The sequence below is a fragment of the Amphiura filiformis genome, chromosome 5 (assembly GCF_039555335.1).
Source record: "Amphiura filiformis chromosome 5, Afil_fr2py, whole genome shotgun sequence".
NCBI classification, from domain to species: domain Eukaryota; kingdom Metazoa; phylum Echinodermata; class Ophiuroidea; order Amphilepidida; family Amphiuridae; genus Amphiura; species Amphiura filiformis.
The window spans coordinates 22,569,968-22,594,527 of record NC_092632.1 but is presented as its reverse complement, the minus strand read 5'-3'; the positions used below and the strand labels follow the sequence as shown (position 1 = coordinate 22,594,527).

At 37.3% G+C, this 24,560-nt stretch overlaps 2 protein-coding genes across 2 annotated transcripts; both read right to left on the bottom strand.

Moving 5' to 3' along the window:
* Nucleotides 1–21: 21 nt before the first annotated feature.
* On the bottom strand, nucleotides 22–13,418 carry LOC140152804 (cytochrome P450 2U1-like). The gene is made up of 3 exons (XM_072175304.1): nucleotides 12,781–13,418; nucleotides 3,509–4,459; nucleotides 22–921 (listed from the first exon to the last, which is right to left on the bottom strand). The coding sequence occupies exons 1-3, from the start codon at nucleotides 13,190–13,192 to the stop codon at nucleotides 740–742; spliced, it is 1,545 nt and encodes a 514-aa protein (XP_072031405.1). The 5' UTR covers nucleotides 13,193–13,418; the 3' UTR covers nucleotides 22–739.
* Nucleotides 13,419–17,545: 4,127 nt separating this feature from the next.
* Nucleotides 17,546–23,115, bottom strand: LOC140152068 (cytochrome P450 2U1-like). Its single transcript, XM_072174367.1, has 3 exons — nucleotides 23,004–23,115; nucleotides 20,100–21,050; nucleotides 17,546–17,874 (listed from the first exon to the last, which is right to left on the bottom strand). The coding sequence occupies exons 1-3, from the start codon at nucleotides 23,113–23,115 to the stop codon at nucleotides 17,693–17,695; spliced, it is 1,245 nt and encodes a 414-aa protein (XP_072030468.1). The 3' UTR covers nucleotides 17,546–17,692.
* Between the last annotated feature and the right edge of the window lie 1,445 nt (nucleotides 23,116–24,560).

Here is a 24,560-nt window from a genome sequence, read left to right as displayed (position 1 = left end):
TGTTGTTGTAGAAGTATATATAACTATAGTTCTGAGTATTTATTTTAATATCATCATACTGCTAACCATGTGGACTATCAAAACTAACCATACCCATTTTCATTTATATTAAGAATTAATTAGGCATAGGGGTCCTATCTATCTTAGCTACAGACTATTATTAATAGGTCATTAGATGATCATTATGGTAAAAATATGATGTAACAGTTGAAAATGCTAATAATTAGTACTGTACATAGAGTAAAATATATGTACATAATGTACATTATGTACAGGGTAAACACTGAATATTATATTGCGTAATGAAATTCATATAGTTATGCTTGGTAAAAAGCTGGTTTTAGAAGTTCAGGGTCCATTACAGTGCTCGGATGCGTAAACAATTGATAAAAATGGAAATATATTTTTATAGCTTCTTTTTTTAAATTCAATTTACAGATCCCTTTGGGCTATTCCAGTTGAAATCCATTCACCTCTTATTGGAAGACATGACCTTAACCTCCCATACAGGGGATATGTAGATTTCAAATGCAGTCACCAAGTCAGGTAACTCCAGTTGCAAATCACATTCCCCTTGTGGAAGATAAAGGTCATATATTCCATAGGATTTCAACTGGAATAGTCCTTTGTGGACTCGATATACTTGATAGCTCTTTTGGCATGTTTGTAGAAAACAAAATAAATTCAAAACCAAAAACTCGAGCCGATCCAGTGTATTAACATTTTTCTTGATTGTAATTTATTCCCTTTTAACTGCAACCATTTCGAAATACTGCGGGCTGTAAGCGGCTCCTGCTATCCCCTTGAAGTTCAGTTTAGTCATCTCGTCTGCTTTCTTGAGTGTGAACTGATGCAGTAGATAAGAAAAGATGAGGAGCAGTTCTATTTTGGCCAGACTCTCACCAACGCATGTACGATGACCTGGATACAAACACAAAGAATGTCGAAAATTACTCTATTGTATCGAACTTTTGTACCGACTGAAATCAACTGGGGGATATAGACCTTTTTCCCTCTTTCCCATCATGCACTATTCCAGGGGGGTATGAGTGTCGCAAAATACATCATCTCCCCGGGGGAGTACAGAGTTATGTTCATTACAGTCTGGAATACGGACATTTCGACTGGTGCCTTCATCACAAAAAAGGAATCCCCGATAATGATGATAATGGCGCCACGATCACTGATACCTTTCGGGGGCAAAAAACAACATTTCTGTGCCTTATGGACATGGTGTATTCACCCAAAAAAGTTTCCCGTTATTGAAACCTAACTTTGTATACATTTTATAGACCTAATGGTGAAAAACTGATGACAGGACACGCAGTGGTATTTTACCGGCGTCCGTTTCACTTTTTTTCGGAGTTGAAAATAAAACGAACACAAAATCTCTTACACAGATGTTCTGCATCGCTCCGTAACTGCAGCACTCGTGTATTCAATAATTGCATAATTAGTAACATCGATGGTCTTTACGATAATCCGCATATATGGAATCAGTATGCCCATATTAAGACAAAATAATTGCAACGGCCTGGCAAAGACCATCGGATGCACACGATCTATGAGGTTGATGAACTACGTCATACCCCCCTGGAATAGTGCATTGTGGGATAGAGGGAAAAAGGTCTATACCCTCTCCTGAGCCTCCTTCCACTTTTATGCAAAATCGCAAAATTGAAAATGTACATTGTAGCCGCGTGCCGCTTATAAAGTACGCATAATCTGCATACTTCTTATGACCAAAACATAATGTTTTAATACGATTTTAACCAAATTTGAGCAGACTATAATTTGTGGGAAATTACTTTGAGGAGCTATGAAATGGCTTTTCAAAAGGCTAGGTTTCGCTTTGATCATGTTGATACGACCAAACACTTGGTAATAATTTTCAAGCACATTATAATTCGTATTCAGAATCTGGAAGGATTGCATCACAACTTACCAATCAAATGAAAGAATTTGCCGCCTAATTAATAAATCAAAATCTATTTTCAGTTTTGGTTCGCAAAGCCACAAAAGGTTTTTTTTACACCTTCTTAGGCCAATGAATTGAACCTGTCAATGAGTTCTAGCAAAACATCCATTGAATATGTTGGACCTTATGATGTTTTTCATGTTTCAGTTTTCTGATTTCCAATTAATAATATCAATTCTTGTAGTTTTGCGTAATAAATTTCCTTATAGTTTACAATTCTGCCCAATTTTGTGCCTATTTTTGCATTTTTATCAAAAATTATATTGCATTGGTGACTAGTATTAGGTTACGTATATTATAGGGGCAAGAACTACAACTACTGCAATGGAAATTTTATTTCAGCACAGACAACAGTTGTGGAGTTACAGTCAAAAATGAGGGAAAACCAATATTTGATCAATAAATCAATAACTACTTGCTTTGAGTTGCTGAATTTTCAGTACAGCAGTTGTCGTCCTTGCCCCTGTAATATACATATCTTACTTGTCACCAATGTGCTATAATGTTTGAGAAAATGCAAAAATAAGCACAAAATTGGCCAGGGGTGTAGTACCCCCTTAACCATGTATTATTTGCTGTATTTGGCAGAGATACAGTACTTATTGTACTTATAGTACTAATCATCATAGGCTATGGAGGCATTTCAACAGTACCCTGATTTGGTAGGAAAGGGTCGTTGAAGTTTTACTTAGGCCACAAGTTCAAAATGTCTCAAACATAGCTAAAACAAATGCGTTCCTTTAGTCAGAAGGATTCAGAAAGAGTATAATTTGAACCACCATCTACGATGTACGGTTTAACCGTACATCGTAATATGGAGTTATGCGCAAAATGGTATAACATTGGTAACATAGTTCTAATGTTGGCTCTATAGGGAGCAAATTTTTTTTTTTTTTTAATGCTCCGATTTTGTTTGAAAATGGTCTCAAATTATTTGTATTTCCATGATAAATCAGGAATAGAATATTTTTTGCTATGAAGGATGTATCGTTACCTTGGTAAAACATCAAAATCGGACAATACCCGTAGAGTACTATTGAGTCAATTGACTTCGACAATTATTGTGTTACCTGGACACTAAAGCACCCTAGATAGTTAAATCTATTCTTTTTTGATTTCTTGCAACAAGATAAATATTTTGAGATCACTTCCATCAAACTCAGAGCAACTTTTGCGGGGACAAAATTAGGCCTGTGACGTAGCAATGCTACTCTTGTCCGTACCGATGGTGTGAGTTTTGAACAGCTTTTGAACCTCTGGGCAAAGTTCAATAACCTATTTACATAAAAATGGGGGTACTGGTATAATGAATCCATAGCCCATAATCAGCACTACAAGTACTATTCCTCTGCCAAATCCCGGTGCCAAATATGACAACTTGATTTACACGATTGTAATGTATATGAACTGAAATCTATTGCACTATAAGAAAGCATGAAAAACGCTTTTGTCGAGATGAGTAAGCATGGTAAGATCAGTAAAACGGCCCAGAGATAAAGAGGCCCATTGTTTCCATCAGGTTGGTCTTACCTATCCCAAACGGGATGATCTCGTCTTCTCTGAACACTTCACCATCTTTACTAATGAATCGGTTTGGATCGAATCTCCCAGGATCAGGCCAGACATCTGGATCGTGATCGATAGCCCAAACGTTTGGTACCACGATAGTACCAGCAGGGATTTCAAACTCTCCTACAAATGTCTTTTGCGAAGACATGTGAGGAAAACCAATTGGCCCTAAGGATTGGATGCGCTGGACTTCTAGTATAGTGGCACGAGTGTAGACTAGTTTTGGTTTGTCGGACATTCGTGGCATACGATTTCTACCGACTACCGCATCAAGTTCTTTATGTATGAGGCTCTGCACTTGAGGATACTCCATCATATATAGCATTAACCATCTCAAAGTGGAAGCTGAAGTTTCTGTCCCAGCCATAAATATGTCTCGAATAGTGCTTATCAGGTTGTCCTCATTCACTTCTGATTCTGTACCATTTTCTTTACTTTTTTCAATTTGGCTCCGGTAAACGTCAAGGTAACAGTCCAAAATGTTGGAATCAAACTTTTCTTTGTGTTCGGCAATCATCTTCTTGGTCTTTCGGCGTTGCTCCGCAGCTAACTCGACTAGCTCCTGATTAAGGGCTCCTTGAAAGTATTTGATAAGCGGAACATATAGTGCAACCAAACCTGGTCCTATTAGTTCTATTTGGCGATTATTAATGTGCAATAGTCGTTCAAATTCCGGGTCAGTGTAATCAAACCGCTTGCCAAAAACCACTGAACAGAGAATATTAGACGTAGCCTTTGAAAAATGCATCTCCGGATCAAATGCCCTGCCGCCATGTTTTGAAAACTCTCTCATTAGTGCGCTTGCTTCGGTGGAAATTTTATCTTCAAAGCATCGTCGCCCAAATCTGCTGAAGGCGCGTAAAGTAAATCTACGTTGCTCTATCCAAGGGGAGCCAGAAGACAAGACGATACCTGGAGTAAAATAAGCATGAAATACAAGTCAGTATATATAAAATATTAATAACATACGCATAAATACACACCCCCCCACACCCCCTGAAACTCCTTTATGCAAATGACGTCATCATTGACTGAAAAACGTGCTCTCATTGACCACTGGGTATTTTGAGAGAGCCTACTTACGCGTCAATCAATTTATGTAAGGAAAGTAAGCTGAGCTTGAAAACGTGTGTGTGAATTATGAGGTTGCATTTCATCTCGCTTTTTTTGTTTGAAATTATTCTTGTAAAATGAAAGTTGGTGTGTAATTGGATAAAATATGTCGTCGTTGATTCACTACCAAGGGGTCAGTCCATGTCAAAACAGACTGAGTGTACACCCACCCTCTTGGATTATGCTCTCCTTTGGCTCAGGGGTACCTTTCATGGACCCCTAGGTGAGGTCACAAGAAAAAATTCAAATTCAATTTCGTTTCCGAATGGCGGGCCATCTAAGTTTGGCGACCTTGACCAAAATTGGGAATTTAAGGTGTCCAAATGACAAAGCGCTCTCTTTGAGAGGCATTTTCTTCTTAATTAAATCAGTTGTGACCCTCTTTTGAATGTGGTCACTCACTGGCTGTGTCTGAAATGCCTAATGCCAAAAAAGATTGATTTCGGAATTTCGTTGGGATTTCAGAGGGGGTCAAAATCAGTACTTCGTATTGTTCAATCAAATTATCTTTGATTTTGAAGGACCCATGATAATGCCACAGTGCACTTATAGGTCCTAATTATGTTCAGAATGGATTAACCATGTGCCAATGTCTATGAGCAATTCAAAAAAGAGAAATTTCTAGACCCCTACAGAATTTTAGGCCCCCTAAAGTGGTTCAGCCACAAATGGCGCTTAAAATCGGCAAATTTTGACACCTAATAACTTTAGGTGTACACCAGATATGAATTTCTAGTCTTTTGCATCTGAAAGAATGTAGTCTAATGTTACTAGGAACATAAGATTTGTTTTGTATTTTTGTGTTTTGATACTTTCAAAAAGGTCATTGACCTATGAACATTTTTCGTCATAGCGCCCTCCTGAAAGGTCTGACACATAACAAACTATATATTTTTGGAATCCTCATGACCATACGAGTAATTTGATATATTACTTGACATAATTGGGAGCATTCTGAAAATTTGACCCCATAACCTGTACTTTGCATGTGCATCGTTGCCAGGAAGTGCATTTTGACCCCCTTAAAAATCCATACAGAGGATTAGAAAGTAGTTTTTCTTATTACTTGACTCAAGAGCAACTTGAAATATCAGGAGAAATAAGACAGATGGCTATAAAGCGATCAAAAATATGAAAAAATATCATACTAAAATTGGCATTTTGTACCGTATCCTGTATGCATGGTATGTTAGGCAAAAATGACTATTTTTGAAAGCGTCAACTTAATACTAAAACACAAAAAATACAAAACAAATCTTATGTTCCTAGAAACATTAAACTACATTCTTTCAGATGCAAAAGACTAGAAATTCATATCTGGTGTACACCTAAAGTTATTACGGGTCAAATTTTGCCGACTTTAAGTGCCATTTGTGGCTGAACCACTTTAGGGGTGGCCTAAAATTCTGTAGGGGTCTAGAAATTTCTCTTTTTTTTTAATTGCTCATAGACATTGGCATATGGTTAATCCATTCTGAACATAATTAGGACCTATAAGTGCACTGTGACATTATCATGGGTCCTTCAAAATCAAGATAATTTGATTGTACAGTACGAAGTGCTGATTTTGACCCCCTCTGAAATCCCAACGAAATTTAAGGACATTTCCCCGGGTAAATTATCTTCCGACTCGCCCGTGAATAAAACAACTGTTTTTTAAGGAATTTTAATGAATTTTAAACTTGAATAGGAGATGTCCATTTTTGCACGGCAACTTGAGATGCAGACAGACCATAAAAAAAGCACACTGCCGTAAGAATGAACTTGTTTTATACTAGAATAGAGCTGATTAAATATGTCGTCACTCAACTGGGCTCAGACCATGCAGACAGTACGTAAAAAAACAACATCATCACCATCATGACATGTAAAACTCAAGTATAGCATGCATAGCCATACAATGATACATGCATAGTCATACTAGTGTACATTTACTGCACACAGCGACACTCCCGGTAACTATCCACACAAATTCTTCCAAATCGGATTATGTACGACTCTTTCTTCACCTCCAGTTTGGTCCAAGCAATATTGAGGCTTCCCGTTCATTATACCTTATTTATTATTCCACAAATCGGTATATCCTGTCCAAAATTTGTCTTCCACACGGCGCCGTGATTGAATTTCGACATCGCTGTTCAAAATTCCGACGAAATGGCGCTAAGTTGTTTGATCTCCATATATGGACTATGTATTCCATATATGGATTATATAAGTCCATATATGGATATTTATCGCGCCGTCAAAAAACGTCGGCGCGCATGAAAAGTCCTCCATGAAAATGCACGGATCGTTCTCAGGCCTCGAAGGGGGCGCAGCACTAATTCAGCGCCCCATAGGATAACGTGTGAATTCGGCCTACTTCAAGCGCCATTTCTGGCGTCCCTGCAATACTTGGCAAAATAAATTTGGTATCAAATTAAAGCTCTATTTCTCTAGATTCCAAAACTTTTGTCGGCATATATCGATGACCATTGACTTTTTTCGCTAATTTGCGGTGCAAAAAAAGAGCTAAAAATATACTAAACTCACCACTCACATTTCAAAATCGGGTTTCTCTTAATCCGCCACAGAGAATTGCTTTTGAGATCAATTGTCCAGTTTTTATCTGCATGTTATCATTAAAGACACTTGCCGAATTCATATGAGCCGATATTGAGTGATTTAAAGTGAACATGTCGGTAGATATGGTCGCTACAATCTCATATTCACTATGGACTATATTAGCCGAATTTCGTTGTTACATAAAATGCGTAGTGATTTAGTGTTGCGCCCTCTTATAAGGTGTTAAAAGTTTTCAAAATCCACATTTATTACTCATTAAGTAAACTAGAGAATATTTGAAGCAAAACACCGAAGATTTCATGTCTCTGCGACATTCCGTTCAAGAGAAATGATGTTTTAAAGATCAGTGCCGAAATGCCGAAAATCGATTATTTCGACTTTTCCTCCAATATGCGAAAGTTTATACAAAACTCACAAAATTAGTGACAGACGACAATTTGAGCACGTCTTTGAACCAAGATTAATTTCTTTTCTAGATTATCAGTGTTGCCATTTTCTTTTGGAAATCATTTATTACTGAGTCTCAAGTATAAATACCCCCCCCCCGTTCCAGTGGTAACAATTGCGATCTTTTTGCGTAGGCCTACTGAATATTCGGCAAAACGGCTTCATGCAGATTAACAATGTCTATTAACCTTAAAATCCATTTATGAGCCTTTTTGAGGATTTTTGGACGCATTTCTAGACTTTGAAGGCGCCTACTCGGCCAATAAAGTGTTTTTTCCAATAATTTTTCATGAGGATGACTTTTTGTAATCTTTGTTTATCATCATGATGGAAATAGAACACATTTTGTGAAGCGCGTCTCTTATTTTGCGCGTAGAATGTAAAAGGAACGCGTTCATAATGACGGCCGTTACAAGGGGGCGCAGCACTAATTCAGCGCCCCATAGGATAACGTGTGAATTCGGCCTACTTCAAGCGCCATTTCTGGCGTCCCTGCAATACTTGGCAAAATAAATTTGGTATCAAATTAAAGCTCTATTTCTCTAGATTCCAAAACTTTTGTCGGCATATATCGATGACCATTGACTTTTTCGCTAATTTGCGGTGCAAAAAAGAGCTAAAAATATACTAAACTCACCACTCACATTTCAAAATCGGGTTTTCTTAATCCGCCACAGAGAATTGCTTTTGAGATCAATTGTCCAGTTTTTATCTGCATGTTATCATTAAAGACACTTGCCGAATTCATATGAGCCGATATTGAGTGATTTAAAGTGAACATGTCGGTAGATATGGTCGCTACAATCTCATATTCACTATGGACTATATTAGCCGAATTTCGTTGTTACATAAAATGCGTAGTGATTTAGTGTTGCGCCCTCTCGAACGAGCCGCCGCCATGTTTGTCCGCCATTTTGCGAGTGAGAGGCCAGGGACTCAGGCTAGATCATTATCCCCGAGTTACAACCCGATTGGAGATGGAGCAACTTTACAAATTGCATTATGGGTATTTTAAAACAACCACTTCACAATGCATTATGGGTAGGCTTACACAACCACTTCCATACCCTTACCACAGACAGAAATTTCGCAGACCATTCGGACAAAGTTTGAAATTCAGAAATAATTTGCAGCAATGAATTCTGTGTAGACATTATGCGGGATGCCATTGTATGTGTTACTTGAACTAAAATTTACATGTAGCTCTGATGTACATCTGCTTTGATACATCTAAGAAATATTCTTTACTTTATTGTGGTATTCATTGTATTATTCAACCAAAAGACAGCTCAGATAATTTTGGGATCACATCTACTTTGTATGCTGATCAAAGCAGTAATTTCTCTCAGTCTAAATAAGTCATATGTTATGGAATTGTAGGCCTATGTCTATGGCCAGTGAAAATACTTGTGTGCTACTTTAATAGTAACTTGATACTAGGGCCTATAGGGATAAACACAATACTATGTAGTGAGTCTTAGGGATAAACACCATACTATGTAGTGAGTCTTAGGGATAAACACAATACTATGTAGTGAGTCTTTAATATGTGTGAGATCATTGAACAAACATAGAAGTAAGTCCCCCATGAATTGTGGCAGTTTCACTCCCCTGACCTTATATCCCACTTAGCCATATTTTCCAACGCACTGAAGGGTCTATTGTTCTATTGTGTCCGATTTGAGCGCTGACATTGGAAAATGTTGCCAATCAATATTCATGAAGTCGTGCGATCGACACCTACAGCTGTTCAATTGGGCGACTTTATTGTTACTGTCTGTTCAATTAGCTTAGATTCTCGTATTTTTAAGATATTTGAGAAAATAAAGAATTTTGGTCAAAGTCATCAAAGAAAAGTGTTAGCACAGCCTTAGACCCAATGTGATTTTAACTTTTCAAATTCCAAAGTTCAATTTAAAACCCCATTTCTTTTCAATTTTGCCTCATTTTAGGCAGTTACTTGGGTCCACCAATTTACGGCCCTGATTTGGTAAAACGATCTAACTTGAAATTTGGACATTTTAATATAAATCCATATCTTGGGTAATGTGAGAGCGCTCTTTCCATTGGTGACATCCTCAAATCACCACCATGCCACTAAATAATGAGATTTTTATATTTTCTAAGACATTAGATCTGTTTAATAATTTATTTCATTCAAAAAGAAAAACGTCAAGTGTTCAAACTTAAGAGCTCTTTTTCTCGAAACAGCGATTTTAATTTCAAGTTAGATCATTTTACCAAATCAGGGCCGCAAAAGGGTTCGCGACCTTTTCACAAATCGAGTGGGACGGTCCATTCTCAACTTAGGGCATAGACCCTATCCAATTTAGCAAAACAATCTGTCTACCAATCTGTCATGTCATTTCAATTGTAATACCGTTCCGGTTATTGGGTAGGATCTATAGGTGACAATGGTTCACCGGTTTTTGTTGCACGAAATTATATGCGCGATTACGTTTTATGCATAACATTATGCTGAGAATTATTTTTTTCCTAAATAATGACATTAAAATTATGGATTTCGTTCTTATTTCAACTGGTTTACAATGTAAATTGAGTTTTGTTTAACATGTTTAATACCATCATTCCTTTCCAAGAATATCAGCATTCGCTTGACATTTTCATATAGTGACTTTACAAGAATTGTTTTCTGTAATCTCATTGTTTTAAATAATATTTTCTTGTACAACAGTTCTTTTGTTTCCAAATGTCCTTCACATAGTTTGTATTCAACAAACAAAACGAAAAAAAAAAAAAAATTCTAGTTTTATAATAGGCCTAGGCCTACACCTTCACAGACCATTCACACAATAAATAAATAAATAAATAAATAAATAAACAAACAAACAAACAAACAAACAAACAAACAAACAAACAAACAAACAAACAAACAAACAGTAAGGAATGTATTTATATAAGCTGGGCCTATTCCAGAAACCCTTAGTTCATCTTCACATTTTTATAATAACGTAATGTTTCAACAGTGGGGTTTCAACACAAATTAGGCCTACTGACAAATATAGCTATTTAGCTGGACAATACTTCCTGATGCGGATAGTCGAATAAATACTATCTCAGCGCATCTAATTATTATGACTTTCGTCCCCATTGCACTAAATGGATTGATTCAAAAAAGTTTATGGTACCCGATGTTCTACGGCTTTTTATAAAAATATCGCGGGAAAAGGCCAAAATTGAAAAGAAATGGGGTTTCAAATTGAACTTTAGAATTTGAAAAGTATAAATCACGTTGGGTCTAAGGCTGTGCTAACACTTTTCTTTGATGACTTTGACCACAATGTTTTATTTTTTCAAATATCTTAAAAATACAAGAATCTAAGCTAATTGAACAGACAGTAGGTGCTTTTATTCATACATTGGGCGTATCGAGCTGCATCGGTTAGTCCGCAATTATATTTAATATAGTATTATAGGCCTACAAGTATGATTTGCTTTGCTTTATTGATTGATTCAGAAATATTATGGCTAGATGCTTCTCGAGTTATTAGCAAATATGTCACATTTGAGGTCCTATATACGCGGTACCTATGTAAATTATTATATGGTAGGCCTATACATAATAAAACACGATGTGGACCGCGGCTAATGTCTTAATAATACTACAGTAGGAGCAAAATGAACAAAATATACATGCGTTAATATGGAGTATATCATAATTACTTCAAATCCTTATAATTATGTAGGCCTATTGGCAAACAATATAGACAACTTACTTGTGTAGATTATTGTACCCGCCACACACAGCGCACAATTTGCCCATGCTGCTGATCTGTCCGTAGCGAAATGGTATAGAGCAAAGCGTGTTCACTGAGTATAATCAAATGAGCGCCCAAACCAATTTGGGCGCTCCAATAGGTTTGTATTGTAGGTGAACCTCTGTTTTGTGTGCACGCGACAACTCACGCACACCCTTGGGATGGACTAGTACAAAAGGTACCTCTCGTTCGTATAGACGCTTTCACGTGACTTTCGTTTCATCACTTATTGACAGTAGCCTGCCTATTATAGCGTTAATACGCTGTCAGGTCAGTTACCGATTTAATGGCGGAAGCCCTTTGTCTCGAACAAAAGGTACCTCTCGATGAATAGCGTGTCGGGAACTCCAATTGGCACAAAGGAACAATAGGCGTTACGTAATCTATTTCCTCTCCTTTCTATATAAGCTCCTTGATATTTTCTGCCAACGCACTTTGTAAGACAGATATATCCACAGACCGATATGGCCTTATTATTATTATTACAGAAGATTACAGATAGGACCACTAACCACGCATCTAATCATTTATTTTCAATATTGGTGCCTATTAGTCGGTCAAGCCTTCCGAATTTGCAGTACATGCGATCATAAATAAAATGATCAACTTTGGGCTTGTCGTTTTATATGAAGGCAACCTATAAAATTACTGAGACTTGGCAATGTTGTAACTAAAAGACTAGTAGTGATATAAAAGTGATGTTTAATCAATTTTGAAAGTGGACCACATTGACTTTGGGCCCCCTGAAAATGTGGAATTTGCAATAAATTTCATCTTCGCGAGGGCGCTGTTCGAAATGTAAATGACTTATTACCTCAATTTTTTGATAAGCCTATGCATTGAATTTATACTATATATAGCATCATTAACTACAAAAACAATCTGACAAGAAATGTGAATTTAGGTGGCTAAACTTGCCAGTTTACAAAACATCATTTTTTGTGCATATTTAGTGACGCCGTGACACAACGCGCACTAAGTTACAGACATTTATTTATTTTACTTTTTGACAAATTGGGTAGGCCTATGCAATTAGCGTACAAGATTTTAGACCTCTCTCGCTCTCTCTTTATAAGGAAGGTACAGACTCCCACATATGTAATTTATTTAAAGGGCAGCGTTTGGGTGCAATTAGCCCCCCTACTCTAACTGTAAATGGCTGCCACAGAAAATCCGTAAGAGTTACAGACCTCAAACTTGCAGTTTGTAATATTTCTGCAGGTACAACATATATGAGTAAAATATAAAGCAAATCTGAGGGGTCAGGTGGGGCCCTCCTTGATATGGTATGGTGTGGAGTGACCTATAAGCAAATTTAGACCGACTTACCATTTCCTTTCCCGCCCAACTTTTCTTCTATGTCGGTGTAAGGGCGATCAGAAATTAATTTGTTCTGAAACGCCTCCCGAATCGAGCTGTAAGAATTCAGGAATACAAGCAACTTAGAACCGATGTACAATGAATACACTTTCCCGTAAGAGTTCGTAAGATGAATTAGTAGAAGATGAAGTTCAGAAAATGAAAGTCCTGTCCAATAAGAAGCCATTATCAAATAAGGAATGCTCCCAACACCTGGCAGCCTCCACGGACCAGGCGGTATATTCCTGGGACTACTATTATGCCATTCATAAAGGCATAAGCAAACCAGAAAAGATACCAGAAAAATGCGTAGTTCAACAAATTGCGAAATTGTATCCAACAGATACATTGTAGCAGTAGTACGGGTCACAGCAGTAATCATTCACTCAGTGGCTACAGCAAATTAACGGGCAGCCAGGGAACGACTCAAGTCCGAATCTTCATCGAATTTCTGTATTATTGTTGCCTATGTCGGCATGTACAGAAACACTAGGCCAACGTGTCGAACTTAAAAAGAGTCCTCACCCTACAGGTGCAGGATATAGAATAATACTGGCAGGGATTATAAAATACAAACTTGTTATTGCCTTGCTATCGTGAATTTAGAATTGGTGTTACAACCGTACGCCACTGATTTGTGGTAAGTTGGGAGCGTACAATCCATTTGTTTTTTAGCCTTTTTTGCCTTTTTTGCTTAGCATAAAACAATAGAGGGCGCAAACAAGGTTACTCATTAAGAAAAGTTCAAAGCCGAAAATAATAGACAATACGTATGATGCATCATGTACCTCCACTTTAGACCAACTGTAATGTAGATTTTCCATGCACCGGATCTTTTGAAGTTATCTTACAAAACAAACAATTATTTTCGGAGTACAAAAGCTATGGTACAAACTTACATATTTCGGGATCAGGGAGCGTTATACGATTTTTAAATAGAAACTATATTATTGAGGATTTGTACAGAATAATCTCTCAATTCTATCACCCATGTGGAATAATGTAAAATTTATATACTAGTAGTATTAATACCAGAAAGAGTGATAATTTCATAAGAATTTTAAAAAAATGAAATTAATGGCACATTCTCCGATAAAGTGTTCAAAATGCCAAAATCTGTGTCGCCCATAGTTTCAAGTCGTATTCAGACTTTCGTCAGAAAGAAATGACTTTTATTAATATTACTTATAGTTATACGTAGGAGTTGCTTTCTCAAATGTGTTGGGCTAAAGGTTGTAACATGCCTTGAAAGTATAAAACAATAAACCTGATTATGCATATCCATTGTTTTTCTCCATGTCGCCAGCCAAAGTGTGTTCCGTATAATGTGTCCCTGCTCACTAAATATGCGCGTACATAATGAATTATAGGTACTTTTCATTAGCAGGTACCATGCCCTAATTATAAAGTCTAAAACATCAAAACACAGGTTATTAAACTATGTCGCCAATATTGTTAACAGATACGTTACCATATTTCTAATGGATAACAATCTGTGAAAATAATTGGTTAGATGAATGTTCTTATATGTGATGGATCAAGCAGGCTCCATAGTTATATTATATTATGTGGCACATAACACGATGGTTTCAAAGTAAAAATAAACAGGTCTATTAATGGCAAAAAGTCCTGACGTCACGTTCATGTCGTCACAGATACGTTACCTAAAATCTACTCCCCTCGTAAAAACGCTGCGATAAATGAAGCCAAATACCATACCAGACTTTAGTACATTGGGTGATGACTGAGCAAGTATGGGTATTAAGTCGGTAGGTGCAGGATTAAGACAAGGTGGGAAAAGGCTTTACAGATATGTTACCACATATACGTCACCCACAATACGTACAAGTAATATTGCTCAAAAATGGAGTATTCTTGAAAAATGGTTGGCATTTTGTCATTCCTGAGACCAAACATGAACACTTTATCGGAGAATGTACCAAATGTATTAGATACGAGGAAGACAAAGCCGACAAAGACAACGATGAAGAACAAGACGACGGAGAAGAAGACTACGACAAAGAAGACGAAAACGATGGCAAGGAAGAAGTATAATGGTGTATTTCTTTATTTTGCATACGTCGAATACAAGAAACACAAACGAGTCGGCCTAGGCTGATCTATGCAGTTCCTATGTAAAAGAGGATTTCACACTTTCCTAGGCTAATCAATGGGACTAGCAAACCAAACATTGGAAGTTACAATAACAAATCAGAATTCTCGCTATTCGCAATAAGGGCGCCGCTAGCGGTTTGCGATGTAATCGTGATGTATCATGGGAAAAGGTCGACATCCAAGTCCGCGCAATACGAATTTTACCATGCTATTACATAGGAACACGTGACAATATTTTTTTAGTTTGTCAAAATAAAGGTGTTACACGCGAATCGATACTCAATAATACTTAAAGGCCCATATAAAATTAACAGATGTGGACATTTGAGTATAAAGTGACCAGTAGATACCAGTTGTAGTCCTACTAATTCATGGCATATTGGATGGCCTAGGGGAAAGTTAGCCCATATTGGCAAGACTATCCTTGCCTTCAAGGTGAAACAAACCTACTCATGTTTCCCTCTGGCCATGGGCTGGCCTGGTGTCAGATCTTACCCAGGGAAAGATGACATTCCAATATATGCCTTTAATAATGTGATTTGAAATGTGCACAATTAATTTTTTCTCTATCGATTTGCATGTAATACCGTTATATTGACAAACTAAAAATATTGTCACGTGTTCCTATGTAATAGCATGGTAATATTCGTATTGCGCGGACTTGATGTCGACCTTTCCCATGATACATCACGATTTTCCCATGATACACCCCGATTACATCGCAAACCGCTGGCGGCGCCCTTATTGCGAATAGCGAGAATTATTCCATTTGTAATTACATGCAATGCCCCTTGGAGTGCTCCGATGTGTGTGAAACCTCAGCTGCAAAAAAAATATATATATGATGTGGGGAACAGGGAACACAGTAACGATGTTCGCTAACGATACGCGCATGTTTGCAGGGGTAAATTCGCAAAGGCTTTGGGATTTACCGAAAAGGTGAATTAGCCAATAACCCATTCGATAGACTAATTACCAGCTGCTTGGATTAGCCAATCACTCATTCGATAAACTAATTACAAGCTTTTGGAATTAGGAACCATCAATCCAAGCAGCTAGTAATTAGTCGATTGAATGGGTGATTGGCTAATTCAAGCATCTAGTAATTAGTATATCGAAAGGGATTGGCCAATTCAAGCAGCTAGTAATTAGTATATCGAAAGGGTGATTGGCTAATTCAAGCAGCTAGTAATTAGTATATCAAAAGGGTGATTGGCTAATTCAAGCATCGAGTAATTAGTCAATCGAATGGGTGTTGCCTAATTCAAGCAGATAGTAATGAGTGTTGGGTAATTCTAGTCAATCACAAATTCGATAAACTAATTACCAGCTTTTGGAATTAGGAACCAGCAATTCAAGCAGCTAGTAATTAGTCTATTGAATGGGTGGTTGGCTAATTCAAGCATCTAGTAATTAGTATATCGAAAGGATTGGCTAATTCAAGCATCTAGTAATTTGTATATCGAATGGGTGATGGGCTAATTCAAGCAGAGAGTAATTAGTATATCGAAAGGGTGATTGGCTAATTCAAGCAGCTAATAATTATTATATCAAATGGATGATTGGCTAATTCAAGCAGAGAGTAATTAGTCAATCGAATGGGTGTTGCTTAATTCAAGCAGATAGTAATTAGTCAATAGAATGGGTGTTGGGTAATTCTAGTCAATCACCCATTCGATAAACTAATTACTAGCTTTTGGAATTAGGAACCAGAAATTCAAGCTGCTAGTTATTAGTCTATTGAATGGGTGGTTGGCTAATTCAAGCATCTAGTAATTAGTCTATCGAATAGGAGAGATTGGACAATTCAAGCAGAGAGTAATTAGTATATCGAAAGGGTGATTAGCTCATTCAAGCAGCTAGTAATTAGTATATCAAATGGGTGATTGGCTAATTCAAGCAGAGAGTAATTGGTCAATCGAATGGGTGTTGCCTAATTCAAGCAGATAGAAATTAGTACATCGAATGGGTGTTGGGTAATTCTAGCAGCTAGTAATTAGTATATAAATGGGTGATTGGCTAATTCAAGCAGATAGCAATTAGATTAGTAATTATAAGTCTGTCGAATTGGTGATTGGCTAATTCTAGCAGCAGGTAATTAGTTTATCGAACTGTGTGATTGGACCGGTTATTGGCTAATCCAAGCAGCTGGTTAGTCTATCGAATGGGTGATTGGCAAATTCACCTTATCGGTAAATCCCAAAAGCCTTTGCGAATTTACCCCTCACACGCCATACCCATGCGCATATCGTTAGCAAATATCGTTACTGCGCAGTTGACTACCTGTTCCCCACATCAATATGGTATAGGCATACCTGGCTAAAATCTTTCTACTTACATTAAAATGCCCCAATGTACGTAAGTCAACCTCATTAAATTTTGCACAGCAAATTGATATCTGTATGCGGTTACACAACATATCTAACAAATCTAAAACAAGAATTTGCATGCAATACAAGAAACACAAACGAGTCGGCCTAGGCTGATCTATTCAGTTCCTATATAAAAGAGGATTTCACACTTTCCAAGGCTAATCAATGGGACTAGCCAACCAAACATTGGAACTTACAATATCAAATCAGAATTATTCCATTTGTAACTATATACATTCAACGCCCATTGGAGTGTTCTGATGTGTATGAAACCTCACCAGCAAAAAAAAAATTGTAACTCTTTTTTAATCATATTGATATCCTTCTTGTGGAAACGGAATCAAAAACCAACCAAGTGTATCCACATTTTCTTAGTTGTAGTCCTGTGATTGTTTTTATTCCCTTTGAACGGCAACCATATCAAAACGCTGTGGGCTGTAAGCGGCTCCTACTACTCCCTTGAAGTTCAGTTTAGTCATCTCGTCTGCTTTCTTGAGTGTGAACTGGTGCAGTAGATAAGAAAAGATGAGGAGCAGTTCTATTTTGGCCAGACTCTCACCAACGCATGCACGATGACCTGGATACAAACACAAAGAATATCGAGAATATCAAGTAGGGTAGGTCGGTCGGTTTTCTTCTTCTTTCCCTCTTTCCCTTTCTCTTCCTCTTTCTCATTTTTCTCATCCTCTTTTTCGTTTTTCTCTTCCTCTTTTTCATTTTCCCTTCCTCTTTCTCATCTTTATCTCTTTATCTTTCTCTGGCCTGGCCTGGCCTGGAAGCTAAAAATCTGGAAGTATATTTTTCGAAAAATGTTCAGCCAAAATTAATAATAACGGCTGATTTTACACGGTTTTAGCAAAATTGAAAAAACAAACAACAAACAACAACTCCAAAACGCAAAATCTGGGTTGGTCGGGCTCGTAGAACAAGGGTTTTTTCCATCGCCTTACTATATTGTATCGGACTTTTGTTCTGACTGAAGTCAACTGGGGAATATACCTACCCCTCCTGAGCCTCCCACTTTTATGCAAAGCCGCACAATTGAAATCCACTTGCTGCTTTAAAATGCTCATAATCTGCATAATTCTTGCGACCAAAAAATAACGTTTCAACCAAATGTCAGCAGGTTAGAGTTTTGAGAGATGTATAAATTTTTTTAGCTTTTCTCGAATTACCGGAGGGTGGGAAATGAGTGACTTTAAGGGGTGGGGTATGAACGTTTGGACAGTATTTATTGTTGGACATTAGAGCACATCAGACATATCGAATTGCATTCTGAATACGAAGAATGTCCTTCTGATATCGAATAATTTTGATATTTTGAAATTCGCAATGTAATACACATTTTATGGCAAATCATTAAAAATTGATATTTTTGATATTTAACAGTACTCGAAGTAAACTTAATAAATCTGATGATATATACTTAAAGTGTATGTAGGTGGGATGAAAAGCCGACGATCAATTGAAAATTTTGACCTTTCGTATTGAAGACATGGATTTTTTCCCAAAACACCAAAAAAAAAATTAGGTCTTTTTGGGAAAAAAATCCATATCTTCAATATAAAAGGTCAAAATTTTGAATTGATCGTCGGCTTTTCCTCCCAGCTACATACACTTTAAGAATATGCTATTAGATTTATGGAATTTACTTCGAGGACTGTATATATATAATAATGTTTCAATTACAGCACGAATGAGCCGTAATATGTACTCAATTGTATTCTGAGTTACTCATTTAATGAGATACACGTAGCACCAAATTGAAATCCCTATGAATATGACCTTCATGCCCATTTTACACTGTAACTCAGAATACAATTGAGGACATTTACGGCTCATTCGTGCTGTACGGTCACATATATCAAATATGTGAAAAATATAAAATTTTAATAAGTTGTCTTAAAATTTGTATTATATCGTGAATTTCAAAAAATGAAAATTATTTGATATCAGAAAGACATTTTTCGTATTCAGAATGCAATTCGATATGTCTGATGTGCTCTCATGTCCCACAAAAAATACTGTCGAAACGCTCAAAACGCTCATTCCAGATCCCTTAAGGAGGTATGAAATGGCTTTTTACAGATTATATTTCGCTTTATCACGACCAAACACTCTTTAACAATTTTTCAAGTACAGTATTCAGTTTCTCAGCATAAATTTATTGTCCAACCCGATTCACACGTAGGCACATTTTACACTGTTTTCCTGCTTGAATCTCAATTGTAATTCGTATTCAGAATCTGGAAGGATTGCATCACAACTTACCAATCAAATGAAAGAATTTGCCGCCTAATTAATAAATCAAATTCTATTTTCAGTTTCGGTAGGCTAGTCAAATTAATGAAATTACTCACCACTAATTGCAAAAGAATCCATTTTACGTGAATACATATATCCCAAAAGCTCACAAAAAAACGTATCAAAAGTCCCCAAAAATCAAGTAATGGAACAGTGCCTAATTTGCATAAATCCAAAATGGCCTCTTATGCAGGGGTGAAATTTCAAAGTTGGTCAAATCTTAATAAAAAAAGTACTGTCCTTGAGATATAGGGGTAAAAGTCAAATGTCAAAATGTGGATTCCACAGGAGACAAAAATTGAAATATTCTCCGATTTGGCTGCAAATTTTTTCCGTTAATTGGTTAGCTAAGCTGAACCAAATCGAGAAACACAAATCAATATAATAATTTTGCAATTGACATGATTGAGACGGTCGATTAGGACAAACAATATATTTAATGAAGTTATAAACGTAAGAGATAAAAAGGCCCATTGTTTCCGTAAGTTTTGGTCTTACCTATCCCAAACGGGATGATCTCGTCTTCTCTGAACACTTCACCATCTTTACTAATGAATCGGTTTGGATCGAATCTCACAGGATCAGGCCAGACATCTGGATCGTGATCGATAGCCCAAACGTTTGGTACCACAATAGTGCCAGCAGGGATTTCAAAGTCTCCTATAAAAGTCTTTCTTGAAGACATGTGAGGAAAACCAATTGGCCCTAATGATTGGATGCGCTGGACTTCGAGTATAGTGGCACGGGTGTAGACTAGATTTGGTTTGTCGGACATTCGTGGCATACGATTTCTACCGACTACCGCATCAAGCTCTGTCTGTATGAGGCTCTGCACTTGAGGATACTCCATCATATATAGCATTAACCATCTCAACGTAGTGGCTGAAGTTTCGGTTCCAGCCATATATATGTCTCGAATAGTGCTTATCAGGTTGTCCTCATTCACTTCTGATTCTGTACCATTTTCTTTACTTTTCTCAATTTGGCTCCGGTAAACGTCAAGGTAACAGTCCAAAATGTTGGAATCGAAGTTTTCTTTGTGTTCGGCAATCATCTTCTTGGTCTTTCGGCGTTGCTCCGCAGCTAAATCGACTAGCTCTTGATTAAAGGCTCCTAGAAAGTATTTGATAAGCGGAACGTATAGTGCAACCAAACCTGGTCCTATTAGTTCTATTTGCCGATTAGTAATGTGCAAAAGTCGTTCAAATTCCGGGTCATCGTAATCAAACCGCTTCCCAAAAACCACCGAACAGAGGATATTAGACGTAGCTTTTGGAAAAAGTGTCTCCGGATCAAATGCCTTGCCGCCATGTTTTAAAAACTCTCTTATTAGTGCGCTTGCTTCAGTTGAAATTTTATCTTCAAAGCATCGTCGCCCAAATCTGCTGAAGGCGCGTAAAGTAAATCTACGTTGCTCTATCCAAGGGGAGCCTGAAGACAAGACGATACCTGGAGTAAAATAAATACATAAAATATTAATGAAATACACATAAAATACACCCCCCCCCCCCACACACACACACAAGGATCTTTTACAAATGGATTGATGCTTGGTAGCTCTTGATACAAACTCTTTTGTTTGGCATGTGTGCAGACATTTTGAAAATTGTGGTGTATTTTGGTAAAATGCTTGGCAACATTAGCCTTTTGCCATCCCTTTTGCAAGTTTTCTCCCTCATCAGTATAGCCCATTGTTAGGAAACAGTGTCCACACCAGGTAAATCATTATTTTTTGTACAGGCGGTAAGCGAACAAAATAATAGAAATACGCGAATCACGTGGATTTGCAATATGCAGGCGCTGTTGAATTACACAATAAGCTGAATTTGTAATCCGTCGCTGAACAATTGGTATTTGACCAATAAGGTAGCTCGCTTTTCCCGGATTTCTATCTCAGTGGCTAAAAACCAATCGCTGTCACTCAGCGATGTAGTATAAATTCAGCTATGCGTTGTCTTGCACGTCGGACAATATAAAGCTTGTAGTGTCTCACTGTCTGTATAGAATTAAAAACTCAGTGACAATGAAGAGCACATTCCTAATTGAGATGATTTGAGTGTCCGCCATTTCTGGTATTTATTCCTTGCTATGATGTAAAAAGAGAAACATGTATGGTGCTGTATTTACTATTGATATTAATTGAATGCTACATCTTGACCTAGACCAACCAGTCATCTGTGTGGATTATGGAAATTCAGTACATATAAAGTTATTATAACATATCGCAGCACATCGTCCACGCCAGGTAAAGAATTATTTTGTATAGGCATCATAGCAAGTGTCTTTCTATTACAAAAGAAGCTTATACTTTACTCCGCGCTCGGTGAGCGATTGGTTAAAAACCAATCATTGGCTAAGAACCATATAGCTCAGCGATATAATTAATTCAGCTGTGAGTTTCAAAAATTTTCAAAATAGCCATGTTAAACCTATTGTCACTGTATTGTTGAAGGTCGAGTCTTTCAATGTCTGTATAGAATAGTAAACTTGGGGACAATAAGATCTCATTCATATTGAGATGAATTGATTTTATTCCTAGTTATAGTGAAAATAGATACATGTGGTGACTGATGGTGTAGATTCTTATATGATTATATTCCCAAATCCAAGAATTATGCCATTATTATTGGTCTATGGCAGCTGTCATTTTTTTTTGGTTCTGCACATATTAAATCTGAATTTTTGTCAGTTTTGATTTCAAAACGCACGCTAACGGCTATGATGTTCTTTCAACACACATATTCAAGTGCAAGCTTTACAATTGGCTTCTTTAGAAACCAAAAATTACTGGAGATATTCATCATTTTCTACCTCGGTATCTAAAGATTTATTGTCTGAAATATATCAAATCGTGCATACACGTGTTTTGATTTAGTTTCCCTGCCTGTACAATATAATTATTTACCAAGCGTTGTCGCTGTGTAACACACAATTCGAAACTATTTGTAAGCTGTGGTAACACCGTATTATGCAAGATATAGCAATTCGCAGTAGAAGTGACGTAATTAATCGGATTAACTACTATAGCAATAGATGAATACAATTTTGAACATATCGCCCTGCACTACAACGTTCACGCGGTGTCTATGCCTTGAACCATATATGTCAATGAACAGGGATAAATAATATTCTTATCATGCTGATCACCCGCACCTGTAAGATTAGTATCTTTGAAAAGAGTGGTATTGTATTCATCTATGATTGCAGACAGACACAGGTGATGAGTGCAACCTGCTTGTAGTGCATCATTTATTGTAAGTGATTTAATGATTATAGTGTTATGTAATCCTGTTATTTCTACAATGATACTTCTGCGCATCAATGGTGTGGGTAGGTGTCTGGATTATATGAGCAGTCCTTTATTTAGTTTACATAATTATAAGCAAATTTAGACCGACTTACCATTTCCTTTCCCGCCCAACTTTTCCTCTATGTCGGTGTAAGGGCGGTCGGAAATTAATTTGTTCTGAAACGCTTCCCGAATCGAGCTGTAAGAATTCAGGAATACAAGCATCTTAGAACCGATGTACAATGAATACACTTTCCCGTAAGAGTTCGTAAGATGAATTAGTAAAAGATGAAGTTCAGAAAATGAAAGTCCTGTCCAATAAGAAGCCATTATCAAATAAGGAATGCTCCCAACACCTGGCAGCCTCCACGGACCAGGCGGTATATTCCTGGGACTGCAATTATGCCATTCATAAAGGCATAAACAAACCAGGAAAGATGCCAGAAACACGCGAAGATCATTAACTTGCGAAAATATATCTAACAGATACATGGTAGTAGTAGCACGGGCGATCCTTCATCCAGGTTATCAGAAGTTATGTCAGGGCCCTGCTACTGAATTACTTATTCCATGCAGATACTATAATACAGGAGGTTATAATAAACCACATGCAGATGTAATACATTATATAGACGCACTGTAATGTTCCTTTGATGCCGTCAGAGCCAAGCGCTGATATTCGCTGTCGAAGTGATGATGTAACGGGATTAATTACAATAGTAATAGATTAATACAATTTTTGAATAGATCGCCCCGCACTACAACGTTCACGCGGTACCTATGCATTGAACCATAGATGTCAAGGAAATGCTAATAACTCGCACCTGTAAGATTAGAATCTTTGAAAAGGGCGGTATTGTATAGAGGCCCTGTATGCTTTTATCGATTAGCTCCAAACAAAGGATTTGAACCGGTGTCCTTCACCGTTTATCATGACGCAGTGCAGTCCATTCAATCGTAGTGCATTTGTTATGTGTGTGAGACGAACGGTAGATTGCAATCATGCTTTTGTTGAATGCATTTGAGAAGTCCGCCATATTTACGGTATGATACGTCATATGCACAACCTCTATTCAATGATTGCAGACAAGGAGGTTAGAGATAGAAAGGAGAGGAAATAGATTACGTAATGCTTTGTTCCTTTGATGCCGATTAGATTTTCCGGTAGACTATTCATAAAGGTGGTACCATTGTTTCGAACAAAGGGGTTCCGCCATTAAATTGGTCACTGATCAGGCATCATATAAACGCTTTACACAACAGGTGACTATCAATAAGTGGTCACAATACAGTCATGTGTAAGGGCAGTCATGTGTAAACTGGTACCATTGTTCTCACGTATCCCAAATGTGCGTTTGTGTGGGTCTGAAGTCTATAAGGCCCTGTATCCATAGGCTGTTCCCTTGTGGCGCGTGCCCTTGTGGCGTTGTGGCCTTGTGACCTAGCCTTGTACCGCCCTGTATCCATTGCATGTTCACTGTGGCGTGTACATGCTTGTGTGCACCGAGGATTTTTAGTAATCCTTCACCCCTCATGGTAGACATAACACACAAAAAACCAATTGTATTTGGTATGGTGGAAGATACAGAAACAAAAGGTGGGGATTAATTCTTCATACCTAATACTATTAGAAAAGAAACGTTGATAATGCTAATAAAGCAAACATTAAC